The sequence below is a fragment of the Vulpes lagopus genome, chromosome 13 (genome assembly GCF_018345385.1).
Source record: "Vulpes lagopus strain Blue_001 chromosome 13, ASM1834538v1, whole genome shotgun sequence".
Lineage (NCBI taxonomy): Eukaryota > Metazoa > Chordata > Mammalia > Carnivora > Canidae > Vulpes > Vulpes lagopus.
Genome location: NC_054836.1, coordinates 21,160,354 through 21,182,885, shown reverse-complemented (window position 1 = coordinate 21,182,885; position 22,532 = coordinate 21,160,354). Strand labels below are relative to the sequence as shown.

The following is a 22,532-nucleotide window of genomic DNA, read 5'->3' as shown; positions in this document are numbered from 1 at the left end:
TAAATCTATAAAAGAATGCCCAACTGGTATAACTTGAATGAGTGTATATTAAATGAATCTGTATTAATTTGCTAGGGCTTGCATAATAAAATACCAGAGATGGAGTGGCTTAAACAACAGGAATTTATTTTCTCACAAATCTAGAGGCTAGAAGTTCAAGATCAAGGTGTCGGCAGGGTTGGCGATGTAAGATTTAGAATTAGCTCTTTAGTTCTTAGATGGCCATTTTCTCCATGTGTCTTAACATGATGTTTTATACATCTTTCTTCTAATTTGATTTCTTTTGAGCATTCACACACTTCTTTTATTGCAGGTTGATATTGTCTCTGAGTTTGAGATTCCACTTCTTTCCGTTGTTTCCCATCCCAGTACCAGAAGGAAAAGCTCTGCTCCAGTTCTCTTTTTTTGGTGGTTCTTGGAGGTTTCTTAGCTTTAGTATGGTGTCCACCAGCAGTTTGGGAAGAGCCTGGTCTTGACCTTTGTCTAGTTTTCTGTTGGATTATTTGTTTTTTTCACATTGATTTGTTCTAAGGGCAAATTAAGAACCTTGGCCGTTTGCCCTGTTTGATGCACTTTTTTTTTTTTTTTTGTAGTTTGATGTTTAACGGACTCATACTTTTAATTTTACAAAATTTTTTAAATTAAAATTTTTATGTTACATATTTATTTATCCTTTCATTTGTGTATTCCTTTATGGATTTTGGGATGTCATGTTTAAACATGGCTTCCCACTTAATATTATATAAGAAACCACTTGTGTTTTTCTAGTACTCTTTGTAAGTCTTTATTTACAGATTATCTGCAGTTATTACAGATTATTTACAGATTATCTGCAGTTATTTTGATACAAGATGAAATGTAGGACCAGTTTAATTTTTGTTATTGTTCAATCCCAAGAGGTCATGAACCTTCACTAGTGCCACATCACCAGCGAGTGTGACCTACTGCCAGCTCAGCCCAGACCCTCTGCTGACTTAGAGTTGTAAGAGAAAATAGGATTAGTTCAGAAAGCCCAGAGAGCCTCCCCTTGGGGCTCAGCTGTCCTCTGATGACTCCATCAGCTCAGCTGCTGTGACTATAAATATGGAAAGGGTACCAGTAACTGTGAAGCAAGGCACTGCTAGAGTCTGCTCCAACTTACCCTACTTTCAATCCTTTCTCTCCTTTCCTTCTCTCTTTCTCTTTCTATGAGAACACAGGAGGTCATACTGCTGGTTAGTGATAGGGTGAGAATTTAAATGTCCAATTGCAAAGCCCATAAAATAGGGGCAAATAGCATTCCGTGAGGGGAATTTTGGTTGGACAATCTGGGATTGGAAACATCTTTTTTTTTTTTTTTTTTTTAAGATTTTATTTATTTATTCATGAGAGACACAAGAGAGAGATAGGCAGAGACACAGGCAGAGGGAGAAGCAGGCTCCATGCAGGGAGCCTGACGTGGGACTCGATCCTGGGACTCCGGGATCTCACCCTGAGCCAAAGGCAGATGCTCAACTGCTGAGCCACCCAGGCACCCCGGAAACAAATCTTCTCAGAGGAATTGGCATTTGATTTAGGTCTTGAAAGAACTGCAGCATTTTTTAAACTTCTCATTATGGAAATTTTCTATAATGTACAAAAAAATAGAAGAATATAATGAATTCCTGTGTTCTGATCTAGTCAGTTTCAGGAATTATCAGTTTATGGCCAATATTCTTTAGTTAATACCTCACTGCCTCTCCTCCTTTCAGGCCCCTCATTTTTTCAAAGCAAATTCCCAACATCATGTCATTGTATAGGTAAAAATCAGTGTGTATCTCTAAAACAGATTGTTTAAGATGCACAACCAAAATATTATACCTAAAAAATTCAGTGATTCTTCAATATGATCAACTATCTATTCTGTACACATTTTACAGATTTCCCCATTTCTTATAATTTTTATTTTTTTATTTTTAAAGATTTAATTTATTCATTTATGAGAGACTCAGAGAGAGAGAGATAGAGAGGCAGACACACAGGCAGAGGGAGAAGCAGGCTCCATGCAGGGAGCCTGACATGAGACTTGATCCCAGTTTTCCAGGATCATGGCCTGAGCTAAAGGCAGACGCTTAACCACTCAGCCACCCAGGCGTCCCCATTTCTTATAATTTTTAAAATAGTTTTTTAAATTGTCATCTAAGGCCCCAGGCAGTGCAGTTGGTTTGTGTGTCTTAATTTTCTTTTAATCTCTGGGTTGTCTTGCTCTTTCAATCTTGTATTCTTTCTTTTTTTCTTCAGGAAGCCAGTATAACATATGGTTGAAATCTTAGACTGTTCAAATTAAGGCTCTGGGCAAGTTACTCTACCTATACCTCAGTTTCCTGATTTATAAAAAGTTGTATTTGTTTCCTGGGTCAGTGTACTCATCATGTTTGCAAAGCTCAGAGCCAGGCCTGTGTCATAGGAAGCTTTATAGAAGTGTAAACTGTGGGTTTGGAATCAGAGAAGTTGCTCAGAGTAACCACAGAAGTCTATGGACTATGGGAGACAGCAGAAGGCGGCGAGTGAAATTGTGGCAGTCTTTAGGATGAGGGTCTTGGCTGTGCAGAGGGCTCCTGTTCTTTTTCTTTTGGCTCCCTCCTGGGTCCTTGACGATTCTTCAGTGATGTTGATGCACAGCGGAATTTTGAACAGGTAAGGTATTATTTAGGGGAAGCAACTTTTCTATTGTCCTTTGATTTGCTGCTTTCTCTTCCTCTGCATTTATTAAGTTAACTGTTCTCTCTCAGAAGCTGTTTTAACTTTCTGTGGCATTATCTGGGCTCTAGCAACTTGTGATCTCCTAAGTAGAACCTTTCAGCACTTTATAAATATGTCATATACTTTTTATATTCCTTTGTTCCCTATCAGGAACATACATCCCAGTCTTCAGAACAGCACAATCAGTTTTTATTCATTTAAGGAGCAGTAGTAATTTGACACTTGCTAATATGTAACAAATTATATTGGGAGCTGTAATTACAATTGCAGCTGGTTCCTAATTATACTGTAACCTTGATGCTTTAAAAAAAATTAAGACTGAGTTCAACCTGTAATACCAGAGAATAATATTCTGCATTAGGCAGATCTGCCTTCTACTGAACCATGGGCACTTATGTATCATAATGCCAAGTTAAAAATATTTTAAATTATTTTCAACTACTGTTGTCCAGTGGTACCCTTCATAAGGATAGCTTAGAGTCCCCACCCTTGCTTGCCCAATTCTTGGCACATCCTCCAAGTATTATAGTTAGTGTCAAAACAACCTGGACTCTTGGGTCATTTTTGGCTCTGTGATTTACTACCACTCACTTAAGACTAAGAGTGTTATATCATCAGTTTTCTTCTCTGAAAAATGGTGATATTAATGACTCTTCACCTTAAATGGTTTTAGTGATGTTTAAATGAGGTCAGATGTAAAGCCTTTTAGCACCATGCCTAGCATAGAGTTAAGGACCCACTAAGTTTATCTGGTCAGTGTTAATTACTGTAATCAGTAATGAACAATCTAGCTCCAAAGACTTTACCTCTACAACCCTTGACTCCAGCAGAATTACAATCTTAGTCTGCCAGTGCTCTAATTTTCTGTAGCTTGTATCTCCACCCACACAATACCAGCCATTCATTGATCAGTTTGTCATTCTCATGAGGCAGGGTCTCTGGTTTATTTGGCATTGTGTCCTCAGTGGCTGGCGCTGGGCCTAGTACATCATGGTATGTACCCAGAGGTGACTGACTGCATTGCATGAATGGGCAGCACTGTCTAAGGTGATGGTTCTCATCTCAAAGTGGGGTGTTTTTGCCTTGGGGCATATTTCATAATGTCTGGATACACTTTGGGTTGTTGTATCTCAGGGGGGAATGGTTTGCAACTGGCATCTAGTGAGTAGTGGCCAGGGAGGTGGCTAAACATCTTACAGCACACCAGACAGCCTCTTATAACAAAGAGTGAGCCTACCGAAGATGTCAGTAGGGCCAAAATTGAGAAACCCTTGTCTAAGGTAACTTGACTGGCTGGGTTGTGGCCCTGTGGCATGGGGTTTGGGGTAGATCAGCCTGTTTGGCTTGCAGTTTTCTTGACTGTAAAGGAAGAGAATCCAACCTGCTTCTGGAGTTCTTTGAAAATAGAGGGAGATTTATATGGGTGTGTGCCTAGTGACTTTACCTAATTAGGTTAATCCTGTTCGTCCTCGTGATCTTTTTTTTCTTTTTTTTTAAATAGACCTAATATTTTTAAATAGTTTTAGATTCACCACAAAATTGAAAGGAAGGTTCAGATATTTCTTACATGCCACCTGTCCCTGTGCATGCACAGTCTCCCCATTATTTTCCTTCAGAATGGTACATGCATTACAATTGATGAGCCTACAGTGACACGTCATTATCACCGAAGTCCCTGGTTTGCATTAAGGTTCACTCCTGGTAGGCTACGTGCTAAGGGTTTGGACAAATTGTATAATGATATGGATCCACCATTATAGTATCATACACTGTATTTTCACTACTCTGCTAGCAACCACTGATCTTATTACTATTACCATACTGTTGCCTTTTTTTAAAGAATGTCATATTAGTTGGAATCATACAGTATGTAGCCTTTTCAGATTAGCTTCTTTCACTCAGTAATATGTATTTAAGTTTCCTTCATGTCTTTCTATCACTTCATAGCTCATTTTTTTACTGCTGAATAATATTCCAGTATCTAGATGTCCACAGTTTGTTTAACCATTCACTGAAATACACCTTGGTTGCTTCCAGTTTTCAATAATTAGGAATAAAACTGCTGTAAACATTCATGAGTAAGTTTTTGTGTGGACATAAGTTTTCAATTCCTGGGTTATATGGTAAGAATATTGTCATTTTGTAAGAAACTGCCATTCTGTCTTCCAGAATGACTATACCATTTTGTATTCCCATCAGTACTCCATGACGCTTCCTATATCTCCACATCCTCACCAGCATTTGGTGTTGTCAGTGTTCTGGAGTTAGGCCATTCTAATACAGGCGTATGTTAGTATCTTTTTGTTGTTTTAATTTGTATTTCCCTGATGGAAGATGATGTGGAGCATCTTTTTTTATGTCTACTTCCTATCTATACATCTTCCTTGGAGGTTTTGTTAAGGTTGTTTGGCCCTTTTTTGCATTGGGTTGTTTTTTTTTTTTTTCCCCTTACTGTTGAGTTTTAAGAGTTATTTGTAGATTTTGGGTAGCAGTTCTTAATTGATCTTTTGGAAATATTTTATCCTAGTCTTTTGCTTATCTTTTCATTTTCTTGATTGTCTTTTGCAGAGCAGAAATTTCTATTTTAATTAAGTCTAGCTTCTCAGTTCTTTCTTTCATGGGTCATGCCTTGGTGTTATATCTAAAAAGTCCATGCCAAACCGAAGGCCATCTAAGTTTGCTCCTTTATGATCTTCTAGGAGTTTTATATTTAGGGCTCTGATCCATTTTGAGTTAATTTTTGTGAAAGGTATAGGGTCTCTGTCTAGAGGGGTTTTTTTTTGTTTGTTTCAGCACCATTTGTTGAAGAGGTTGTCTTTGCTCCTTAGTCAAAGATCAGTTGACTATATATTTATGTAGGTCTATTCCTAGGCTTTCTGTTCTGTTCCACTGAAGATTGTTAATATCTTGTTGGGAGAATTGCCCCCTTTGTCATCCTATAATGTCCCTCTTTATCCCTGGTAACTTAATGTGCTTTAAATAGGCTCTGACTGAAATTAATATGGTAGCTACTCTGTCTTTTGATTAGTGTGTGCATGGCATTATCTTTCTCTGTTCATTTCTTTTTTCTTTCTTTCTTTCTTTTTTTTTTTTAATTTTTATTTATTTATGATAGTCACACACAGATAGAGAGGCAGAGACTAGGCAGAGGGAGAAGCAGGCTCCATGTACCGGGAGCCTGACGTGGGATTCGATCCTGGGTCTCCAGGATCGTGCCCTGGGCCAAAGGCAGGCGCTAAACCGCTGTGCCACCCAGGGATCCCTCTTTTTTTTTTTTTTTTTTTTTTAAAGATTATTTAGTTTCGAGAGAGCTTGTGCAAGTGGGGAGGAGAGGTAGGGGGAGAAGGAAAGGATCTCAAGCAGATTCTCCACTGAGTGTGGAGCCTACTGTGGGGCTCACCCCGGGACTCCATCCATCAACCTTGAGATCATGTCCTGAGCTGAAATCAAGGGTCAGACACTCGACTGACTGAACTCTGTTCATTTACTTTTAATCTATAAGTGTGTTGTTTATATTTAAAGTGGGGCTTTTATAGTTAGCATATAGTTGGGTCTTTAGTTTTTATGCATCTGCCAAGCTCTGTATTTTAATTAATTGGGTTTTTTTGTAGACCATTAATGTTTAAAGTGATTTTGATTATCTTGCCTGGTGTTTTCTGTCTTCATGGATTTGTGATTTCATGTCTGACATTGATTTGGAGGAAGTTTTAATCCTTATTATTTCAAATAATTCCTGCTATTCCTTTTTTTCTTCTCCTGGTATTCCTTTTACATCTGTGTTACACTTTTTGTAGCTGTCCTCCCGTTCTTGGATATTCTGGATTCCCCCTTCCCCCAATCTTTTTTTTTCTCTTTTCTTTTCAGTTTTAGAGATTTCTATCAAGATATCCTCAGACTCAGAGATTCTCACTGTAGTCATGTCCAGTCCACTAATAAGCCCAATAGAAGCATTCTTCATTACTCTTACAGTGTTCTTGATCCCTAGCATTTCTTATTTAGAATTTCCATTTTTCTGCTGATTTGTCCTTGCATGCTGTCTACTTTATCCATTAGAGTCTTTAGCATATATATATTTTTAGAGTCTTTAGCATATTAACCATAGTTTTAAATTCCTGTTTTGATAATTTCAACATTCTTATTACCATATTTGAGGCTGGTTTTGATGGTCACTCTGTTTCTTCAAACTGTGGTGTCTATATATATATATATATATATATACACACACACACACACACACACACACACACACATATACCTTTTGCTGTGCTTTGTAATTTTTTCTTGGTAGCCAGTTGATATACTGGATAAAAGGAACTGCTGCAAAAAGACCTTAGGTAGTTTGGGGGTAGGATGTAGAGGGAGAGAAAGTGTTCTATAGGCCTGTGATTAGGTCTCTGAGCATTAGAGAGCTTGTGGCTCTGGACAGTGTACTTCACAAATTGTTTCTCAGGTTTTTTTCTATCAGGTAGGACAGAATGGTGAGAGGTGGCTGGAATAGGGTATTTACCATCCCAACACCAAGTTAGGCTCTATAACACTCCAACAGGTTAGGCTTTTAATAAATAGTTTTCCTGAGGACAGATCTTGTTAGGACAGAATGCTCAGATGCATTTCAGAATGATTCTTTTTCCTCTCATTGTGCGGAGAAGCGCAAATGATTTTTCTCCCATATTCACTGTGAGAGCTTGGTTGAGTTCCTAGAGGTAAAACTAAAAAAAAAACGTGGAGATTTTCCTATGACTGGGTCCTCCTAGAGTTTTAAAATCTCTGTCTGGTCCACACTGAGCCTCCAGCAGTTTGTCATAAACAGTTCAGGCTTTCCTAGCCAACACTGGTTCCTGTGGAGGTTCTAGTTGGTCCTTAAGATAACTTTGTAAAATTGATAAGTAGATTTTGTCACTTTGCCCACTTTATAGATGAGGAAACTAACTCGGAGATGTTAACTGATTATCCAGGATCACCAGATTAGTAATGTACTGGCACCAAGATCTTTGCTCTGAACCTGGTGATGTTTGTTTTCATCTGGATGAGCAAACACCTTCTGTCTCTGTAAGGAGTTGAAAATATAAACAGAAAAATGTCTATTTTAGAAAAGATTCATATAATCTCCTGTCGAATTTTTACTCTGGGGAACATTTACTGGAATGTTAGCTTTAGCTTAATAACAATAATAATAAAATCTAAAATTAGTGTGTTTAAAGTTATTTTAGCATCACAGAACCCACAGCTAAAATACCACCATTCATTTCTTAAGTGTTCCCCTCTGCTGCTTAATGTGAAATTGTAATGGTGAGGGCTTTATCAGCGTTTAATATTTGTCTACACCAGTGCAGGTTTAAATCCAACACACTTCATGAGCTACTGAATCCTTCTGATAAATATCTCTCGCACCCCTAACATGACCCTTTGTGTAATTACCTGGTGGGTTGACGTTTGTGGTATCTGGTGCTTTATAAGTCAACTGTTGAGTGATGTGAACTTCTGAGGGCTGATTACAGAGGAAGGCAGTGGTTTGAAGCATGGTTAACAAGGCATCTTGTCTGTATACTAATTTATGTTTCAGTAATTTTTTCATAATCTGTGCTTCATTATTAGAACTTAGGGAAACTGTAGAATGAGGAATGGGTGACTCAGTGAATTCAATAAAAAATTATTTTTCTTCAATTCGATGAGACATCTCATACTTTCTTCTTCTCGAGTAAATGCTAACTGTGGTTTTGGGGAATTCCAAACTTTCTTTTGCAATTACTGATTTTATCAGTCAAGGTTCACTTGCAGAGAACAGAATCCACTCTAGCTGGTTTAAGCTGAGGGAGATTTATTACAGGGTATTAAATGGCTTACAGAATTTGTTGGGAAGGCAAAGAAACAGAATTCAGGTTGAGCTTTCAGGAGTGCCTTCCAGGGCCTCATGGCAGAGCAGGCCACCAAGGGAGCAGTTACCTCTTGTCCAGTCATGAAACAGCTTGCCAAAAGGGGAGTGTTCAGAACCATGTTGCCACTGACATGGGGAGGAGGTTGCCACAGGAAAATCAGACACTCTGTAGCAATGAGGCTTGCTGGCAGAAACAGCAGAAGCATGGCTCCCAACTTTGCAATCTTTGCTTTCCAAAACTCACCCTTCTTCAACTCATTGACAGCACATAGGCCACATAGCTGCAAGGGAGTCTGGGAAATGTAGTTTTAACCTTCTAGTCTTTGCAGTACAGGAAGATACATGTGGAGATATAGGAAGATAGATGGGAAGAAGAGTTGGCCCCAGCTTCTAAATCATTAGGCCACACTGAATAGAGCTTTCCAATGGGATGTGAGTCCACCCACTCCACTTACTTCCTCAGATTCAAAAGACCAGGCAGAGACATTTCTCCCTCCACCTCCTCCTGCGTGTCACTGCATGTGTGCCTGTGCTTACAACAGAGACTAACCCACTTTTGATGAGCTGTCTCTTCTCGTTTTTATTTCATATCTAGGGTAAATAATTACTTCATGACAGTAGAATTTTTGGTGTAAGCCTGTGCTTGTCTTGGCTTTCAGGCTTTTTAGGTTCGGTGGGGATTGTTACAGAGTGAAGGCTCTTTTGTGGAGATGGTCAGATGGTGGAGTAGCCATCTGAGGTTGGGATCTTGGGTCCTAACTCCGTGGTTCTCAACCAACTCCACATTATAATCTCATGATGGAGTTTTAAAGGTACCCATTTCAGAGATTCTGCTTGGATTAGCCTTTATAATGTAATTTGATAGGCCTGGACAGTGAATAAATCCGGAAGTCCTTCAGACTTGAATATACAGCTGGGGCTGAGAATAGCAGTCCTAACCTACCGAACTTGACATTAGCAAAGGCTGTGGTTCTTAAACTTTAACAGCATCAGAATCACCTGGAGGACTTGTTCTACTGTAGATTGCTGATCCCACCCCTAGAGTTTCTGATTTGTAGATCCGGAATAGGGTGTGATAATTTGCATATCTGAAAGTTCCACTGGAGGAAGATGGTGCAGTGCCCACACTTCTAGCACCACTGGTTCAGAAGGAGTTACTGTCTATTTTTCATAGTACCTATTTGTTTTCTACTCATGTGGAAGATTTTCTTCCTGAATCAACAGTTTTTGGAGCATCTGCTTAGTTTCTGTTCTTTGCAGGAGTTGGGAGGCATGGAATGGGAGGAATAAGATGCATTTGAGGAGATCAGGATCTTAACATCTCTAGAGCCTTTCACGGGAAGAAGAGAGCTTTTCTTTACATTTTCTTCTTCAAGTTAGTATCCCTTATTCTCTATAGGTTTTCTTACGTTCTTCCCCACTGCCCTTTGTTAGACCTGCCAACTCTCTATTGGCTCACAATTCTATTCCACTATGATTTGTTAATGAGCTTTCAACTGTGGCTTGATTCCAGTGTTAAAAGCCAGTTTGAAAAACATTCCTCGGGTGGCTCAGCGATTTAGCGCCACCTTCAGTCCAGGGCGTGATCCTGGAGACCTCGGATCGAGTCCCACGTTGGGCTCCTTGCGTGGAGCCTGCTTCTCCCTCTGTATGTCTGTCTGTCTGTCTCTCATGAATAAATAAATAAAATCTTAAAAAAATAAATTCCTCCATGCAGAAACCTCTTTTCTGCTATTCTCCTTCTTTCGGCTGCTCTAATTCATACTGAACTAAGAGTGAATTTGTCCTGAAAGGTATCTTTCTGGTTCTCCTTGCCATGCCTTTTTAAAACCCAGTCATTGAAGTTTTGTTATTGTTGGTTGGTTTTTTATAATTAGGATGTACCTGGCTAGTGCATCCGTTTTGCAAATGCTATCGATAACCTATTCAAGCTATTATATGTAATGTTTGTCAAAAATTTAACATATTCAGTGGTCCTGAAATTTTGCTCTGTGGAACATAGATTCATGGAATTGACCTGAAATTTCCATATTAAAGTTCAGTAAAGGTAAACTTCTCTCAGTTTGTGGAAAAAATATATAATGCATAGGTTTTCCAATTTTAACCCTTTCTCTTTTTCCCTGAGTCTTGACTGTGTGGAAGTTAGCTGCTGTAGTATAAAATTCTTTATTGTATTAAGTAGCAATGTTGTATGGATTAAGTTAGCAGCTGTAGTATAAAATTCCCTATTGTATTGATTTCGTAGTCATCTGCCAAGTCATCCCTTTTACTTCTTGGTGATTTTTCTGTGTTTGAAAACTAGTGCCTTTTATTTATAACTCTTGATATACAAATTTTGTTTAATGGTGGAATCTGTTCTTAGAAATGCAAATTCAGAAGCATGATGATAAAATCAGGCAATTAGATTGTAAGAAGAGTAGCTGTAAATATTTACATGCTGTTAGTATAAGAAAAAAATTTATAACAATGAAATTCAGCCTTCTGGAAACAATCTCAAGTTTGATGAATCTTCTAAAGGCTTGTTAAAGTGACGCAGAGTGTGCATGCAGAGCAGCTGTTTTGAGTTGGCTTAAAAAGGGAGGCTGCATTTCTGTAGTTCCCAGGTATTGATTTTGCCACCAGGTAGATTCCATCTCAGTACACCTTCAGAACGCTGCGACGTCTAGATCTTAACTTTATGTTGTCTTGAATGAAGCTGTGTAAGTGTTCTTCCTTCACTATACATGATGCCAATGCAAGAAGATGAGAGTAGGAGGAGAAGAACTGGGAATTCTGACAAGCCACACAGCAGTAGGGAGCTAGATGGAGTTAGTGCAGAGGTGAGGCCAGGAGGCTGGTACAAGTTTTTGTGAAGCCATCTCCTGTGGAACCAGTTACTTTGTGCTTCAGTACAATGTGTTCAGGACCTAATACACATTTCCATGGGCCTCAGGCAAATTCTGTGGTGTATCTGGAACTTTGGGTCTGGTTTCAAGAAGTAGCATTGGTTGGGGCTAAGATAGCAGAGGAGATGAGTTAGGAAAATGTCTGTGGTTAGTGGTTTGCTGATTTTTTCTCCTTCTCCAGTTATGAGCCAGGTTACTCATCCTTAGACTTTTTAAAGAGTATATAAACACTCTCCCATAAATAATGCAAATACTTTATTCCGTTTATTGAGGACTTTAACTATGTGTCGTCTCTGCAGCAGAGCACTTTGTTATTATCTCCAATCACACTTTCAACCATCCAGGACTTCTCATTTTACAGGTGAGAGAAGTGAGGCTGAGAGGTCAGTGGTCTTGCTCCAGGTCACACCTGATCCCCAGTCACAGGTGGCCTGACACTAAAACTGTGTTCTGTGGTTGTGTTTTTTTCTTTCTTTAAGACTTTATTTATTTATTTAGAGATTTTAAGTGGAAGAGGGGGACTCAGCCTGGGTGGCTCAGCGGTTGAGCCTCTGCCTTCGGCTCAGGGTGTGATCCTGGAGTTCCCGGGATCGAGTCCCTCATCGAGCTTCCTGCATGAAGCCTGCTTCTCCCTCTGCCTGTGTCTCTGCCTCTCTTTGTCTCTGTGTGTCTCTCATGAATAAATAAATAAAAATCAGGCAGCCCGGGTGGCTCAGTGGTTTAGCGCCGCCTTCAGCCCAGGACCTGATCCTGGAGACCCGGGATTAAGTCCCGTGTCGGGCTCTCTGCATGGAGCCTGCTTCTCCCTCTGTCAGTGTCTCAGCCCCTCTCTCTCTCTCATGAATAAATAAATAAAATCTTAAAAGTAAATAAATAAATAAAAATCTTTAAAAAAAAGTGGAAGAGGGGCACAGCGAGAGAGAGAGAGAGAGAGAGAGAGAGAGAGAATCCCAAGCCGACTCTACACCCAGTGCAGAGCATGATGCAAGGCTTGATCCCAGAACCCTGAGATCATAACCTAAGATGAAACCAAGAGTCAGACTCATAACTGACTAAGCCACCCAGGTGCTCCTAAAGCCATGTTTTTAATCGCAGCACTAGATAGATACTACAAACTGGTGGTGTTAGGAGAAATTGGGAAATTCTTGATTTCTAGGTGTGTATTGTATTAATGGTTAATATAAGTTGTGGTCAGTTTGAAGCTGCCTATGGTGTGGCTCAATGGAAAGACCAATAGGGTAGGAGATGGAAGGTTTGAGATCTGATCTCAGCTCAGACAATACTTAGAAATATAAGCACAAGTTGGTGCCAGTTCTGACTTTTGAGGAAAAAATTGACCCTCTTTGAGTCTTGGTTTCTCTTCTGTAAAGTGGGTGCAACATTATTTTCTCTCCAGGTCTCAGATTTTGCTATGATTATCCAGTGAAGTAATAGTCATGCATTGAAAATACAAAATGTTCTATACATACCAGCTGATATGACTTGGATTTTGGGTCTCTATATGGATTTTTTAAGAATTGATTTATAGAACTCAGTTCTTCTGCTAATATTTACTGAACCATCTGTATGTGCCAGACATTGTACTAGATGTTGGTGATACATTGGTGAATAACTCCTACCTTTTAAACAAAATTTTTAATAAATTTGTACTCCCTTTACCCATTTCTGCCACCCCACCCCCTGCCTCTGGCAACCACCAGCCTGTTCTCTATTTTTTTTCCTCTGTATCTGTCATTTATATATATAATATATATATATATTATATATATATATAAATATCTATATGTTATATATATCTGTTTCTATATGTCTATAAAATAGATTCCATGTACGAGAGAGATCAGATGGTACTTGTCTTTCTCCATCTGATTTATTTAACTTAGCATAATGCCCTTGAGGTCCATCCATTTTGTTACAAATGGCAAGATTTAATTTTTCTTATGCCTGAATAATATTTTATTTTATATCTGTCTCACAATTTCTTTGTCCATTCACCCATCAGTGGACACTTAGGTTGTTGCTATGTCTTGGATATTGTAAATAATGCTGCAGTGAGCATGAGGGTGCATATATATATTTCCAAGTTAGTGTTTTCGTTTTCTTCAGATAAATACCCCAAAGTAGAATAGTTCTATATTTAATTTTTTGAAGAAACCTCCATACCGTTTTCCATAATGACTGCACCAGTTGACATTCTCACCAACAGTGTACAGTTTGTTTCTCCACATTCTTGCCAACACTTCTTATTTTCTTGTCTTTTTAATAATAGGCAGTCTTAACAGGTGTAAGGTAGTATCTCATTGTGGTTTTGATTTGCATTTCTCTGATGATGAGTGACAGTGAACATCTTTTCATGTATCTGTTGGCCATCTGTGTATCTTTGGAAAAATGTCTCTGTAGATCTTCTACCCATGTTTAAAATTGGATTTTTTGTTGCTATTGTTGTTATTTAGTTGTAGGGTTTTTTTTTCTTTTTAACATATTTTGGGTATTAGCCTCTATTGAGTGTATGATTTACAAATACTGTCTCCCATTCAGTAGGTTTCATTTTGTTGATGGTTTCCTTGGCTGTGCAGAAGCTTTTTAGTATGATGTCCCACTTATGTTGCTTTTGTTGCTTTAACTCTTGGTGTCCTAGTAAAAAAAAGAAACGACTCATTGCCAATACCTGTGTCAGAGTTTACTACCTTTGTGTTTTTCTAGGAGTTTTATGGCTTCAGGTCTTCTGTTCATTGGGTCTTTAATCAATTCGTTTTGAGTTAATTTTTATGTATGCTGTCCACTTTCATTCTTTTCCATGTGTTTGTTTAGTTTTCCAACACCATTTATTGAAGAGATTTTGCTTTTCCCATTATCTCTTCTTGGCTCGTTTGTCATAAATTAATTGACCATATATGTGTGGGCTTATTTCTGGACTCTATTTTGTTCTACTGAACAAAGACAAAGGTGTCTTTTTATGCCAATACCACAGTTTTATTCCTATCGCAGTGTAATATGGCTTGAAATCAGGGACCATGATGCCTTCAACTTTTTTTTCCCTTAAGATGACTATTTGCCTTTTTTTGTTTATTGTTTTAGGTGATTCATACAAATTATAGGATTTGTTATGTCATTGAAAAATGCAATTGGCATCTCTAAAAAAAATATATGTTTTTTAAAGTGGTCTCCACACCTAGCATGGGGCTCCAACTCACAACTCCAAGGTCAAGAGTCACGCACTCTACCAAATGAGCCAGCCAGGTTCTCTGCCACTGGAATTTTGATAGGGATTGCTATGAATCTGTTCATTGTGTTGTGTAGTATGGACATTTTAACAGTTGATTCTTCCAATCCATTAGTCCAGAATATCTTTCCATTAATTTGTGTCCTCTTCAGTTTTTTTTTTTTCCACTATGTTTTGTAGTTTTCAGCATATAGGTTCTTTACTTCCTGGTTAAATTTATTCCTAGGTATTTTATTCTTTTTAATGCTGTTTTTTTTAACGTGCCTTATTTTTTAGATTTTATTTATTTATTCATGAAAGACATAGAGAAAGAGGCCTCAGAGACACACATACAGAGGGAGAAGCAGGCTCCTCGCAGGGAGCCCGACGTGGGACTCGATCCCCGGACCTGGGATCATGCCCTAAGCTGGAGGCAGACGGTCAGCCATTGATCAACCCAGGCATCCCTTTTTAATGCAATTATAAACAGGATTGTTTTCTTTTTATTTCTGATAGTTATTAGTGCACAGAAATGCAGCAGATTTTTGTGTATTGATTTTTGTGTCCTGCAACTTTACTGAATTTATTCTGACAGTTATTTTTAGTGGTGTCTTTAGCATTTTCTATGTATAATATGTCATCTGTAAGTAGTGACAATTTTATTCTTCCTTTCCAATTTAGATGCCTTTTATTAATTTTTTTTCTTGCCTACTTGCTCTGGCTAGGATTTTTCAATACTGTGTTGCACAGAAGCAGCAAGAGTGGGACATCCTTGTCTTGTTCCTGGTTTGTTTTTTTTTTGTTGTTGTTGTTGTTCCTGTTCTTAGAGTAAGGCTTTCAGGTTTTCATTGTTGAGTATGATGTTAGCTGTGGGCTTATCATATATGGCTTTTATTATGTTGAAATACATTCTATACCCACTTGATTGAGAAATTTTTATCATAGGTGCTTTTTCTGTGTGTATTGAGATGATCATTGGATCTTTTTTATTCTTCATTTTGTTAATGTGTATCACAGTGATTTGTAGATGTTTAACTGTCCTTGCATGCCTGGAATAATTTCATTTGATCATGGTATATGATCTTTTTAATATATTGTTGAATTTGATTTGCTAGTATTTGTTGAGGATTTTTGCATATATGTTCATCAGGGCTATTAGTCTGTAATTTTTTCTTGTGGCATTCTTGTCTGGTTTTGGTATCAGGCTAATGCTGGACTCATGAGTTTGGAAGAATTTCTTCCTCTTCTATATTTTGCAGGAGTTGGAGAAGGATTGGTATTAATATTTCTTTGAATGTTTGGTAGAATTCACTGAGGAAGCTAAGCTGCCTGGTCCTCGACTTGTTTTTTGGGAGGTTTTAAATTACTCTTTCACTCTCCTTAGTTTCTAGGAGTTTATTAATTTCCTCTAGGTTGTCCCGTTTGTTAGTATAATTGTTCATAATAAATCTTACCTCTTGTATTTCTGTGGTACCTGTTGTTGATGTCTCCTCTTTCATTTCCAGTTTTATTTATGCCATCTATCTTTTTTACTTTTTTTTTTTTAAGATTTTATTTATTCATGAGAGAGAGAGAGAGAGACAGAGACACAGGCAGAGGGAGAAGCAGACCCACGCAGGAAGCCCAACGTGGGACTCAATCCCAGGTCTCCAGGATCAGGCCCCCTGGGCTGAAGGCGGCGCTAAACCGCTAAGCCACCAGGGCTGCCCTCTTTTTCACTTGTTGAGTCTAGCTAAAGGTTTGTCAGTTTTGTTTATCTTTTCAAAGAACCAGCTCTTAGTTACATTGATATTTTCTATTGTCTTTTTAGTCCATTTCATTGGTCTCTGCTCTTTGTTATTTTTCTCCCCATATATAGTGTTCTCCTGTGCCTTAGATCCTGGCAGAGTTACAGAGTGAATGCTTTGTTTCTTACAGAAATGCAGTCCTGGTGGGGAACACTGATGTGCATTTGGGGATTAGTAATGGAAGAATGCTGTGGGAATTTAGGGCAGGGGAAGTTTACTCTAAAATAGCATTGCCCAGGGAAGGCTTTATGAAGTGCACAGTATAGTGAATTAATTAGATTTTAAAGGATGTGGTATTCAGATGGAGCAAGAATAGTTCACTTTGTGGAAACTTACCTTTGCTTTTAAAAGGAAACCCAACTAAGTACCTAGGGTCACCATATGCCTTCTAAAAAAATGTTAGTTATGGACTGATGTGAGATACGGAACTTGGAGGAAATTTCTCTGCTCTTAAGAGGATGGAGGTGTTTTTATGCTGTCTTATCTTCTCCAATAGTGTTTGTCTTATTCTTTCTCAGAAGATAAACTCAAAAGGAAAGAATCTCCTGAAATCTGTAGGTCATCACTATCATCGATATTTGGTTGGTTAGCATTCTGTTTTTTCCTTAATTGAACAGCAAAGAACACTAATTCGGAATTTTAAAAAGATGACCAAATTTTATGGACAAAAATAGCATTGGTGGTTATAAGTACTCAGATGAAATTAAAGGAGTTATCAGTCTTGCTTTGGGAAACAAGGTGACCGACCAACTTGTTTCAGAAAAACTACCTCTCCTCTTCCAGTGATTAGTTAATAAAATTATTCCTGACAGTGGCAGGCCAAGAAGCTCAGGCGGTTACATATTTAGAGACAGAGAACCCATTGTCCAAAGATCTCAGAAGAGCCTTTGCAAACACACAGAAGGGATTGAGAACAATTTGCATAAATCTCCCTGTGGATAGCGACATGGCTCCGGTATGAGGGTGGTTCCAGGAACCCCTCCTTGGCTGTATCATGGGGTGACGCTGTGCTTGGTGAGGATTCAGTCTCACGATGGTTTTTGCCAGCATGATTGGGTGATGGGACACTGAATAAGCCCACTGTTTGGTTCCACATAAGGACTCTTTTGTGTTGGCCTGGGGTAGTTATATTCAGGTTTGTCTTGCTTTTTCTCCCAACTGATGTTTTTGGACTTTGTGGGCTGGAGAATTAAGCACAACACCTATTCTGAGCTAATCTGTCAAATTTTGTTCTCAAAAGGTAACCGTAGCCCCTTGTATTTCTAGAACATGGAGAATAATAGTCATACCTTTGGAGACTTCTGACTTCTTAAATTAAAAGTTGGGGAGAGGAGGAGACCTTGCTTGGCATGCCCAGATAGCTAGGCATTCATGCCTGTTCCCGGCAGAACCGTGCGAAGTAATTCCCTGTTTGTTAATAGGATTCGCCTTGTTCACCAACTTCTTTAAGAACTGTGTTCCCTTGCATGGTTAACAAACAAGTTGTACTTTAATATTTCCCTGTGGGGAGGGTATGGATCACTCTGGTGTGTAGTTTAAAAATGCCAGCTGGTTATGGATCTGTTTCAAGTTTTCTATTTTCCTGCTTATTTTTTTGGGGAAAAAAGATTACATTAAATATCACATATGAAGAGCTTTACTCATTTCTTGTACAGACTCTTATCAGTCTAGAAGCCACATAATGAGTCTAATTTAAAATCCAAGGAGTAGTTTATGCACTGGGGAAATGTGGTGATTTAAGTATAAAAATGAAATTCACTAATTTCTAACCTGGAGTTTATTTTCTTTCAGTCTACTAGCTTGATTTCTCAGCTTTGTTCTAATAACATAAACATTTTTATGTTTGTTTATAGGTGGTTTTAACCAAGAGAGCAGATCCAGCTGAGCTTAGAACAATATTTTTGAAGGTCAGTATAAAGAAATCTATTTTGTTTGTTGTTTGATTTGTGTTCTCGAATTTTTAAAGATTATTTTCAAACAGGTTTTATTTCATTGTTATATAAAAAAATCCCAAAAGGTATCTTTACTTAAGACTTATGAAAGAGATCCATTACAATTACTTCTGTTTCTTGAAATGTATCAGAAACTTGTAGGTGATTGATTGTGAGGGCAGTATGGTTTGCATTTTAATTTCTTTTCTCTCACTTGGGGTCAGATGGAAAGGAGTTGCTGGGGGATTTAGTCTCACAACTCATTTACCTTTCGAGGATTCACTTCTGTGGTTTGCTGATCATGCTTTTTCTTCCTAAGAAGTTGAAAGCTCTTTGTAAACATTTCAGTAATCCTTCATCCATCCAGAGAGGACTGTCCTTGCTTCTCATTGGTAAAAGCCCTTCATTTTTACCATTATCGTCATTTTATTGCAACTGTGGTGCCTGGTGAGGGGGCCCCAGTATAAATAATAGTACATATTAGATCACAACAGATACTGTATGTTTCCCATATATTTCCTTAGGTTTCTTATATTTCCCCTACTTTGGGACATTGGGCAGTGAATGAATGATACTCTAATAGAAAATTCTGCCTCAGGTCCCAAACACCAAATCACTTTTAATGTTACTTACCTGGAAACTTGATGTTCTGCTATGTACCAAATACATGGCTCAGAAAGTTACTAAATCTGTGAGGATCACTTGCCTCATCAAAATGCGATACTATTAAAAAATACTGAGAAATCAGAGAATTTGAATACTGACATTATCTGATATTAAGGAATTGTTACTGAGTTTAGGTCAGATGATGGTATTCTGATTACAGGAGCAATTAAGAGTCTTTCTCTCGCGGTGCCTGGGTGGCTCAGTGGTGGGGCGCCTGGGTGGCCCAGTGGTTGAGTGTCTGCCTTTGGCTCAGGGCGTGATCCTCGGGGTCCTAGGATTGAGTCCCGCATCAGGCTCTCTGCATGGAGCCTGCTTCTCCTCCCTCTTCCTATGTCTCTGCCTTTCTATGTCTCTCATGAATAAATAAATAAAAACTTTTTTTAAAAAAAGAGTCTTTTTCTCTTAGAGGTACACACTGAAGTATTTACAGATGAGATTATGGTGTCTTGAGATTTGCTTTTAAATAATCCAGTTTTGGGCGGGAGGGAAAATGCATGGTCTGTATGATGATAATTTTTGAAATTGGTAAATGGAACATGGAGTTTTTTACCCTGTTCTCTCTACTTTGTACATGTGTGAACATCTTCTTAATAAGGTATAAAAATTTGTAAAGATTGAGTGAAAAAACTTGGATGAATATGCCCAGCACCTAATATGCCTTAGATACTGGTTCAGGAAATGCTTGAAATTAAATAATTCTGACAGCCAGAGGCTTCAAAAGGAAATGGTTTAAAAAATGAGCAGGTTTGAGGGAGGGGGGAGTGATAATTTGTTAGGAGGTTTGGGTTATTATAAGTAAGCAGAATTCTCTATAAATTTGGTTTTAGCCTGAAAGGACAGCGCGGTAGAGAGCTTCTAAGGTGGAAAAGGATTCCAGACCATGAAAGTCCAAGGAACAGAAATGCTTTGTTTCTCACCTGGGGCCCACTGTGATTGAGATGAGGTGTGTGTGAGGGAACCATAGACATTTTTAGTATGTGTACTTAAGGTCTATAGTATAAAAACTCTTATAATATGATTCTAGAAGAACACTTGCAGAGGATTGCCAGAGAGCCTAGAGAGATGGATAGAACTCATTAACTTGAGCACACTCATAAGCATTCTTTGAATTCAGGACCTTTCTGTTACTTCTGTTTTGATTGTAGGCATCCTTCTGACAGGAAATGGGAACAACTCAGAATGTCTCAATAGATTGTGCATCTCGGATACCTATTGGTCTTTTGGTGTGATCTAGTGGAAAGGCCCCATCCAGGTAGAAGCTGTATCCACCTTTTGAGGCCACATGGCAACTGGTAAAGTTAGGTTAAGATCACACGTTGGAACAACCTGTCTTTTCCAGCTGCTCCATGTCAGTAGGAGGCAAGTGTCTACTGGAGACAAATCGGATTGGTCGAGTAGACCCAGGGAGGGTGGGAATTCCATGCAGAATTCTGGAGAGCCATCTGTGTAAGTAATCTGAGATTTCTGTGTAAGTAAGCCTGAGGGCGGAATCTTTGGGACCTGATAGGGAAATGTTGTCTTCTCTTGGGGTGGTTAAGACTACGCGGCTTGTGAGTTGAGTGTGTGACTTGGAGGCCAAGAGGATGATGGGGCCAGGCAGGGGGGTACCGTCCATAAAGAAAACAGTGATCAGCAGTTTCTGGAAGGGATTGTGAATCTGGCAGCGGTTTTGGTGATCTCATCAGGCCTGGGCAGTGTGGTACCCAAATCCACCAAATCCACCTTGGCTCAGCATATGGGGGATCTTTTTTTTTTTTTTTTTTTTTTTTGGATCTCTTGTTTACCATCTGCCACAGATGGTGCTGGGGCAGGAGAGTTGGGATGAGTCCCACAGGGCTCTGCGAGGCACATCTCCTCTGTGGCTGGGCCTTTCAGTTAAGAGTGGGGATCAGCAGGTAGCACTCTGTGAACCTGACTACTGATTTTCTTTGACTTTTTCCTGATTTTTCTTCCTGATAAATATTGCAGCCTTCAGTCTGTTACACTAGTTAGAGAACTCTTCTGCAGCTTGGGGGAGGTGGACCTTTGGAGCAGATGTGCTGATAGCAGGGGTGTCAGCGACTGTGGAGGTAAGAGAGCCGGTGCAACTGCTTCAGAGAGAGGAGGGAAGAGGGGTCCTGGAAGACTGAAGTGGGCCCAATTCTGGTTTATTTTATCCTTGAGAAGAGTTAAAATAAGTTGTTTTCTTCTTTTTTGGGGGTGTTGCTTACTCTATGTGAAGTAAAGTGTTGGGGATATAAAGATGCATAAATCATGGCTCCTGCCGTTTAGTATCTCACTGTGTATAAGTGTAAGACAAACAAAAAAGCCATGATATGGTTGATGAGCATTATATGGTGTTAATTAGTGGGAAGATGATGTGGGGCTAATTACATTGTGCTAGCAAGGGTCATTACAGTTACAGCTGGTGATGTTTGAGCTGGGCTTGACAGTGAGGAGGTACTTACCTGCTGGAGAAGGTAGAGGACGGTTGTGGGGCAGAGGAAGGCCTTTCTGAGCAGTGGCAACAGCAGGTGTGAAACAGGGCTATAAGAGTGCCTTGCAGGGGGTGACCTGGAGCACAGGTCCTTGGGCAGTGCGCATGGATGGGATGTAGGGCTGGACTTGGTCTATAGCATTTATAGCCTGAGGAGTTTGAGTTTATTATGCAGCCCCTTCTGGTGCTAAGGGGCCGGTAACCTTTTGTGTGAACATGGAAGCTGAAGTCCAGGTATGGTCAGTTTTGTTTCTAACCTGAATGTTGACATGGTTTCCCTCCCCCCCCCCCCCCCCCCCCCAGCCTGACACTTTTGGTGCTGCTTTGTGTTAATTTGAGCAGGTGTACTGAGTGCTCACAACTTAAATAAAACACCATGAAACTTTGCGGTAAGTGGTATGTACAAAACAGGTGTAAGCAGTGAACATGTTTTCAAGGAGTGCAGCTTTTATGCGGGAGACACGATTTACAGGCATGCAGCAGGTATGAAAGAATCTAGGTTCACCTATGGTGCCTATGTGGTTAAAGCAAATGCCACAAGAAACAGCAGGAGCAGTCCCAGTGGTGGGGAGCCCTCTGAAGGCTCCTTGGAACCCCGGGCTGAGTGGGAACTGGAGAGTCAGGGAGGAAGGCAGCTAGGTAGCTCCAGGGGAGAGGGCATGTCTGAGGGAAGGGCTGGAGATGGGTTTGGGAGCACACAGCTGTTCCAGGTCGAAGACTCCTGGCTCCTTCTTCAAATGAAATTCAGCTCTATGCCAGGGAGGCTGGCATTACAGGGTGTGGATGACAAAATTAGAAAGGTGATTGGGAGTTTGGCATGTCTGCTGAACAATAGGAAGCCTTTGAAGGTTTTCTGAGTAATCCAGTGACACTGGCAGGAGGAGTTTGACATTTGATTGGTGTAGCAGCACCATGAGTTAGGCAGCCTTGGGTATAATCCTGGTGTATGGCCCTAAAGACTTGATTAGGGTTGTGGCAGCAGGGGAAAT

General features: G+C 39.4%; 1 protein-coding gene across 2 annotated transcripts in view; it reads left to right on the top strand.

The window, feature by feature from the left end:
• The window catches only part of SLC25A13 (solute carrier family 25 member 13), a 185,364-nt gene that overhangs the window by 11,189 nt on the left and 151,643 nt on the right, over positions 1-22,532 (top strand). For both annotated transcript variants that reach the window (XM_041727316.1, XM_041727314.1), the window contains exon 2: positions 18,324-18,377. In XM_041727316.1, the coding sequence (XP_041583250.1) occupies positions 18,324-18,377 (54 nt within the window). The remainder of the gene's footprint in view (positions 1-18,323; positions 18,378-22,532) is intronic.